This window comes from Ctenocephalides felis, unplaced genomic scaffold (assembly GCF_003426905.1).
Source record: "Ctenocephalides felis isolate EL2017-DRISC unplaced genomic scaffold, ASM342690v1 CF-g0.4_SCAFFOLD_01170, whole genome shotgun sequence".
In the NCBI taxonomy this organism is placed as follows: domain Eukaryota; kingdom Metazoa; phylum Arthropoda; class Insecta; order Siphonaptera; family Pulicidae; genus Ctenocephalides; species Ctenocephalides felis.
Genome location: NW_020537324.1, coordinates 82,923,439 through 82,932,660, shown reverse-complemented (window position 1 = coordinate 82,932,660; position 9,222 = coordinate 82,923,439). Strand labels below are relative to the sequence as shown.

The 9,222-nt window shown below is 28.8% G+C and overlaps 1 protein-coding gene across 1 annotated transcript in view; it reads left to right on the top strand.

Annotated features, from left to right (window-relative positions):
* Positions 1-9,222, top strand: part of LOC113367800 (activated Cdc42 kinase-like) — a 53,282-nt gene that overhangs the window by 30,974 nt on the left and 13,086 nt on the right. Inside the window, 3 exon segments of the mRNA XM_026609379.1 lie at positions 232-773; positions 8,759-8,935; positions 9,010-9,193. Of these exon segments, the coding sequence (XP_026465164.1) occupies positions 232-773; positions 8,759-8,935; positions 9,010-9,193 (903 nt within the window).

Genomic DNA, 9,222 nt, shown 5'->3' with positions numbered 1-9,222 from the left:
TATTACGACGACAGAGGCCTGAATTACCGCCCTGAATTTTCGACGCCCCCCAAAGGTATTTACCAGAACGACCTGAACGCCCCCGGCAAAAGATTTTGGAACCAGCAGAGGTACGAGCAGAACTTTGGGGAAAGGTCTCAGCAGCGCCCTAGGGGGGTCATACAAAGGGAAAATGTGACAGGACTGAACGTCGGTTCGATGAGTTTTATCCGAGGAATCTGCATACATCAGACGTGCCCAGGAGTGACGGTTTTCAGAGGAAGAAGTATGATAAGAATTTAGAAGACAACACCAGGCCACGTACTAGTTCTTTTACGTGCAAACGCAGGAGTATCAGAGCACGCAACATGCGTAGGAGACAAAGTTGTAATTTTATAAACACACAATCCAGTAGTTCCTCCTCGGATTTCTTTTCTTCGTCTAGTGATTCAGAGGCTTTGTTGAGCAGATCGGGGTCTCTAAGAAGCGGAGGCTACGCGCGAAAATCTGGTTTAAGACGTCCTGGATCAGCAGCCAGTTTGTTCACACCAGGTTTGGGAGGTCCTAAACACAGATCAAAAACGAGCACCAAATCAAGTTTATTGAAGCCAAATTTTGATGTCACTAAATTAACAGGCAAAAGTCCTCCGGCTGCACCTCAAAACAACCCAGGAACCAGTGAAGACTTCAATACAACCCAACAATTCCGTTGGCCGCCTGTTTTACCAGGCGGAGGAGCTGCTAACGTGGAAAATACGGTGTCAGGAAACCAGGTTATAACCTTGACTTCACCAGTAAGTTCTTGTACATCATCATCGTCGACAGACGATGATTCTTTGGCAGAGTTTCCTGAATTTTTCAAGACTTTGTGACTAATATCCACCCAGCCCGGCACCATGACCTGAAGATAAAGATGTTGGAGGCCGAGAGGAGGATAATGGCGAGTGCCATTCTTTGTCATTTTGAAATGGTAATTGTTTGATGGATATAATAAAAGATTAAGAAGAATTATTAGGAAATGGAATGGAGTAATGATTTAAAAAGATTTTTTGGAACTACTGAATAAAAAAGGGACTTTTAGACAATTTGGTCTAAAAGATAAGTTTTGGAACTAATGGACCTTAACCAATGATGCTGCTGTAATAAAAATATATTTTGATAATATATGAAATGCTAAGAAATTAATTTTAACAATCTTGGTAAACAACATTTACAACTGCGAGTCAAATCAGTAATTGTTGGAAAATAGTTTTTTTGGAACTGCTGGATAAAGAATGGACTTTCAGCCAATTCAGTCAATAATGAATAAAAAAGATATTTTATTATGGACATTTAACCAATCAAATATGAAATGCTAAGAATTTAGTTTTAATAATCTTGATAAACGAAATTTGCACCTAAAAGCCGAATCTTGTATGGTTGGAAAATAATTTTTTGGAACTACTTGATGGGCTTTTAGGAGGATTCTTTGATAACTACTAGACAAAAGGAGGACTTTTAACTAATTCAGTCAATAATGATTGAAAAATATTTTTTGGAACTTGTGGATAAAAAATTGGACATTTAACCAATGATACTGCTGCAATAAGAAGATATTAATAATTAATAAAATATGAAAAGGTTTTGTCAAATAAAATTTGCTTGTGAAAGCCAATTCAGTCTGTAATGATTTAAAAAGAATTTTTTTTGAACTACTGAATAAAAAATGTACTTTTAGACAATTCGGTCAATGGTGATTGAAGATTTTTTTTTTGTGAACTGCTGGATACAAAAATGGACATTTAACTAATTATACTTCTGTAATATGAGGATATTAATAATTAATCAAATATGAAATGCTACGTGCTACGAAATTAATTTTAATAATCTGGGTTCACAAAATTTGCACCTGAAAGCCAAACTAAATCAGTCTGTAATGATTTAAAAAGAATTTTTTTCTAACTACTAAATAAAAAATGGACTTTTAGCCAATTTGGTCAATGATGAATAAAAAAGATATTTTTAGATCTAATGGACATTTAACCAAAGATACTGCTGTGATAAAAAGATATTTATAATTAATCAAATATGAAATGCTAAGAAATTATATCTAATAATCTTGGTTAACAAAATTTACATCTTAAAGCCAATTCGGTCTGTAATGATTTAAAAAGAATTTTTTTTGAACTACTGAATAAAAAATGGACTTTTAGCCAATTTGGTTAATGATGAATAAAAAAAATATTTTTAGATCTAATGGACATTTAACCAAAGATACTGCTGTAATAAAAAGATATTTATAATTAATCAAATATGAAATGCTAAGAAATTAATTTTAATATTTTTGGTTAACAAAATTTGCATCTTAAAGCCAATTCAGTCTGTAATGATTTAAGTAGAAACTTTGTGGAATTACTGGATAAAAAATGGTATTTTAACCAATTCGGTCAATATTGAATAAAAAAGATATTTTATTATGGACATTTAACCAATCAAATATGAAATGCTAAGAATTTAGTTTTAATAATCTTGATAAACGAAATTTACACCTAAAAGCCGAATCTTGTATGGTTGGAAAAGAAATTTTCCTAAAAGCCGAAACTACTGGATAAAAAATGGGCTTTCAGCCTATTTAGCCAGAAATGATTGAGAAGGATTTTTTGGTAACTACTAGATTAAAGGTATACCTTTAACCAATTCAGTCAATAATGATTGAAAAATATTTTTTCGAACTTGTGGATAAAAAATTGACATTTAACTAATGATACTGCTGCAATAAAAATATATTAACATGATCATAAAATATGAAAGGGTAAAAATTTAATTTTAATAATCTGGGAATTAAAATTTACACTTGAAAGTGGAATCAGTATTGGTAAGAAAAAATTTTTTTTGGAGCTACTGGAAAAAAATGCACTTTTAACCAATTTGGTCAATATTGATTAAAAAAGAATTTTGAAATAACTGCACATTTACCAATGAACCTGCTGCAATATTATAAAAGACATTTGTTATTAATGAAATATGAATCAGATTGGATATAATTTTAATAAACTTCACATCTCAAAACCAATTCAATCAATAATGATTGGAAAAGAACATTTTTGCAATTCTTGGATAAAAATGGACATTTTACCAATGAAACTATTGAAATAGAGATATCTGTTATTAATGGAATATGAGTAAGATTTTAAGAAACTTATTAAAACTTTAATTTTATTTTTTCACTTAAGCCAAATCAGTCAGCAATTTTTGCAACTTGCATTTCTTGCAACTACTGAATTTGATAAAAATGAACATTTATCAAATGATGCTTCATAAAGAAGGATGTCTATATGGAATCGAATATGAATTAGAGTGAATTTTAATAAACTTGGCAAACAAAATTCAAATCTATAGCTAACTCAGTCAATTATTATTTTAAAAAAATATTTGGAACTACTGGATAAAAAATTGGACATTCATTCAACGATATTGGATGCAAAAGTACTCTATTAATTAATAAAATATGAATTAGAGTGAATATAATTTTAATAAACTTGGCAAACAAAATTTACATCTGGAAGCCGAATCAGGAATGGTTGGTAAAGAATTTTTCTGGAACTACTGGATAAAAAATGGACTTTTAGCCAATTCTGTAAAAAAATATCGAAAAAGATATTTTTTGGAACTACTGGACGAAAAAATGGACATTTAACAATAACAAATTTAACTTAAGCCTTAACTTAACTCGATCAGCAATTATTGATAAAGATTTTTTTTACAACTACTGGATAAAAAATATACATTTATTCATCAACGATACTGGATATAAAACTACATTTTTAATTAATAAAATATGAATCACAGTGAATATAATTTCAATAAACTTGGCAAACAAAATTTACATCTGAAAGCCAAATAAAAAATGGTTGGAAAGGAAAATTCAAACAACCACTGGATTAAAAAAAAGGCCAAATAATTTATCAAGTCCATAAAAAAAGAATCTATATTTAATAGATTGGAGTTAAAATGAAGTGAATATGAAATATGTTGTAAAATGAAGAATTACACAATTTTACTTTACACAAATATTCACATTGCGAAATTGATTTACAAAAAAAAACTGTTTTTTTGTGGATTTACAAACTCGTAACAAACATCGTCTTGGATCTGCTAATTATTGAAATAACCAAAAGATTAAAATTATAATTCTAAAGAAAATCTGCAAAACAACAAAAAATTTTGAAGCAGCAGTTTAACTTCTTTCGCTTGACGATCTGTGTGTACGTGTGTCGTCCATAGACGACATCCAGTGTGTCGACTTTTGCTCCAAAATCACTTTCAGTAAAATTATTGACAATTATAACTTGTTATTGCGATTATTAGCAGTAAAAACAATCTCTTAGCAAAAGGGTTCAACATGACAAAATTTACAAGTAGTTTGAAATATGATTTTACTGGAGAGTAAAAAAAAACTAATTTGTAATAAAATATAATTATAAACTAATTTTTAAAATTAACAACATCAATATGTTGTAAAATAACTTCGCTTTGCTTTCAAACATTTAAAAATAAACGCTACAAAAATGGTAAATTGAAGCACAAATCAAGTTAACCTATAGTAAATAGTCTATTTTAAATAAACTCAATAGTAACAAACTAAAAATACAATATTTTATTACATAACCAGTTAATCAACAAATCAAATATAAAAATAATAATAATATAAAAATATAAAAATTATAATATCTTTCTCAAGTATTTTTATACATGCATGTATCAATAATATCACGAGCATGTATAATTTCAACAAAAAACATGTAATCATTATCATATTATTTTTAATTATTTTTTTTTAATTAAACTAATTATGATTAAAATCATTGAATCAATCAGATACGTCCATTTGCCTCAAACAACGACACACATACCTCTTTCTCTATGCGGTCGATGTAGATAAAAATTATAATATATTCTTTCACGATTTTTATACTAAATCAAAAAAGCAATCATGTAAATTAATAAAACTGTAGTAGTTGTAAATATGAAAAAAATAATCAAGTAGACGTAGAAATTAGATATAGTTGGGACATATAACTTTACCATAATTCATTTTCATTCGTTGCATGTCTAAACATTCACAGTTCACACTAGGGAATGCAATACCGATGGAAAATTTTAATGCCGGTATTTCGGTAATTTTTCATTGTAAAACCGGTATACCAGTAAATTACCGGTATTTTTATTATCTTAAACAAACGTAAACAAAATTGAAAGTTACTAATACAAATATAAAAAATGTATATACAACAACTATATTCAATTAAACAATAAAAACAATAAATTTATTTTTTTAAATAATAATTTAACAAAATTATATCCAATTTAATTAATTCATTATCACTATCGAGTATATTGAGTACTTTTCACCAAAAACAAACTTATGAGTAAGAAAGACCAAAAACTCAAAAGATCATATTACATTATTACAATAAACTGTATTGTCTGTATCCGATGTGTTAAATTAGCATAATCTCCAATATTTAAAAAATTAATTTTTCTACACTAATTTAAGATCGGATACTTTGTCGAGATAAATAATAAGTTACTATAATTGTTGAGTATTGTTATTTAAAACAATGTGATGCTTCTATAGTATTTTCAAACTTCAAAACGTTTTCGAAAAATAATATTTTATAATTGTAATAAGAAGCAAAAATATTTTGTAATTATCATAATTATTATGTATACAGTCAGATTTATATATATATATATATATATATATATATATATATATATATATATATATATATATATTAGGGTGGTCCTTAAAAGGGTCATTTTCGAATTTCCTTGCTCCCAGGGGCTCAAATGGTTCCAAATAGATAAAAAACAATTCTCTGAAAGTTTTAGCTCTTAATATTAACGTTTAGATAGAGCGCAATTCAATCAAAGTTTGTATGGGAAGAGCATGAAAAAAATTTTGAAAATTTAAAAAAAATGTTTTAGGTATAACTTAGCGAAAAATAAATGAGTTTTATTCATTCATTTGTTTGCCAAATTACATCTAAAAAACATTTTTAAAATTTTTGAAAATTTTTCCATGCTATTTCCATACAAAACTTTGATTGAATTGCGCTCTATCTAAACGTTAATATTAAGAGCTAAAATTTTCAGAGAATTGTTTTTTATCAATTTGGAACCATTTGAGCCCCTGGGAGCAAGGAAATTCGAAAATGACCATTTTAAGGACCACCCTAATATATATATATAGATATATAATATTTTGGCGCAAATATCACTTAAAAAACTGTTACATTTTTACATAAGATGAAACAAACTCATTATCTATCAGTCCAATTCTATTTATTGTAACACGGTATGAAGCCCTTTGGAAAGCAATAAATATTCAGTTTAATGATGAGTTGAGATAATATTTGACATTTGTTTATTCTATAGAATCACTTGAAGATATAGGTGTTTATGCGATTATGGATTATAAAGATAAATTTGGTCCGAGAAATTTAAACTTTAGTGTATTATGTATCAAATAGCGTTTATGTAAAAATAACGAAAATACCGGTATTTTTGGGGTAAATACCGGTAAGATACGGCTGAATATTCGATCGGTTTACCGGTAATTCGGTATACCGGTATACCGGTATTGCATTCCTTAGTTCACACACACACGTAAAATGTTTTTATTTACCATTGCGATTTGTTTACATTTTGTTTCATTTTGGTTTCTTTTTTTCTCCCTGTCTTTTTTGTGACTTAACTTGTCCTTTTTCCGATTCCTTTTGTTTGTCCCTTTCTCTCTCTCTCTCTGTCCTTTTCCGACGTCGGAAACAGTCGACAATCACCGAAGAGACGCGATTGGCCTATAATAGCCTGATCGAGCAGCCTGCAGCCAATAGGAGCCTGTCAACGCTTAATGGAAACGTGGTAGTTGCTGCGCCGGCCGTGGCGGCGCCACCGGTCAACCAGGTGGCGCCACTTCCAACTCAGGTGGGTAAAGGACACAGTAATATGTGTGTATATATATATATATATATATATATATATATATATATATATATATATATATATAATGAGAGGATCGTGTTAGTTACAACACTTATAACTCACGAACGGCTGAACCGATTTTGCTGAAAATTGGGAGGGAGGTAGTCTGAAGCCAGGAGAAGGACATAGGATATTTGATTTCATTCAAATTCAAAATTAATTAATTATAAACTATCCATTTAGTTTATTCTATCTATGATTCATACTATATCCATGACATTAACTTTCAACTGTCAAGTGTCAACCGGTGTTTTTGTTTTGATACAAATATATTAATATAAATATTTTAATCACCACTAAAAATTATTACGAAGTGGCAAATAAATTAATTCGTAATAATAGCCAGGTGGGCGATGGAAAAATGTATTTCTTGAAATGTAATTATTTGTATACTTAGGTATTTAAGTATATTTGTTTATGCGTGTTTAAATAGAGTATTTAAGCTATTTATAATCAGTAATAAGTATAATCATTAACAAATTAATAAAAAAAAAAGGAAATATAGTTTCTTAGCATAACCTCAAAATTTGTAATAAAAATGTAAATAGTTATATATTAATTGTTGTTAATTTATATTTTGTTGGTATTTTATTTTTATTTTTCCAATTAAAAAAGCTGCTTATTTATTGCCATTAAGGCGGAACAAAGTTCGCCGGGTCAGCTAGTATATATATTTATTATTTTACCATCTAATTTATTATGAAAAGGAAAGTGTGTGTGCAGATAAATTTATTTTAAATTATTTTAAATCTTATCTTAAATTATTTCAAAGTATAAAAAAATCGAATTGTTCAAAAAGGTTCAATTTTACAGAGTTTTAAAAGAAAATCTTTTCTAAAAAATTTAATTTTTTGTACGGGAAGTTCAAGCAATTTGCCTCAAGCACTATGCCATACACCACTAGTTTTGTTTATAATCAAAATTATATAAGCAAATACAAATTATTCTCAAAATTTTAGTTCACTTATCGCTAAGTTAAGAAATTCTAACAAACAAATAGAATTTTACTCATGTTATTTCCATAAGAAACTTTGTTTGGAGTGCGGACTATCTGAAAGGCTATATTAGGAGCTAAAATTTTCAGGGATTTTTTTTTTTATAAATTTGAAAGCATTTGAGCCTCTGGGAGCAAAGAAATTCGGAAAAATCTATATTAAGGACCACCCTAAATATTTATTTATTTATTTATTCAACGCCCAAAGCAATAATACAATAAAGTTTAAAGTGTACAAATTTTAAACTAAAGAGATAATATGTGAGAAAATTAGAGCATTAAGAGTTCATAGATAGCTTTGTATATATACATAATATATATAAACTACAAATATATAACATTAAATAAAAACTAATAAAATTAAACATTTAATAAACTATAAATCACTATAGTGATACATAAGTATACTTAAGACAGTCTTTTAAGGATAATTTTTCTGGCTTGATTTTTTATATTTGTCACCGACAGAACAAAGATAATATATTTATTATTTTTGATATTTTGAAAAATGCGCGTGAAACAAATTTGGTTTTAACAGCAGATATTTACAAAGTTCTATATTCCATAACTTAATGTTTGGTACGATAAAATTGAAGCGTTCAAGAAATTCAGGCATATCTAAAGTACCTTTCATATATCTAAATTAAAATATAAATTATCCCATGTCCCAAGTTTTGTGCAAATCAACTTTAAAATCGGTTCAGTAGTTTAGAAGTTTATTCGGAACAAACATGATGACTTATATATATTTTTTAATAGACAACCACTGTTACTACACCCAGCATTACAAGCATTTTACAAAGTGGGCCTCCAGTCACAATGGCACCGGTGATCAGTACTCTTCATCACCATCACCAGGAAGACACATTAAGCAGTTCACCGATGGACGAAACGAATCCTTTGAGGATTTTAAAGAGCAGCAAAAACTTTCCAGCGGTAATGATAATTGTTTTAGAATTTCTTATACCAAGATAATTGAATTAGTTTCTAAGTCTGTTATTATATTTAAGGTGAGGCCTCGTGTAAGGTACCCTGCAGGAACCGATAAATTAAGGACTCTGCCCAACATTCGAAGACATATCGATGATGTCAATAATGATGCCACGTCCAATTGTGGTGATGATGTTAGTGTACCTGAAAGTCCTAGTTATGTTACAACCACTTCACACGGCGGAGGATTTTCATACCCTGATGGTAAAAAATAGATACGATCAACATAATTC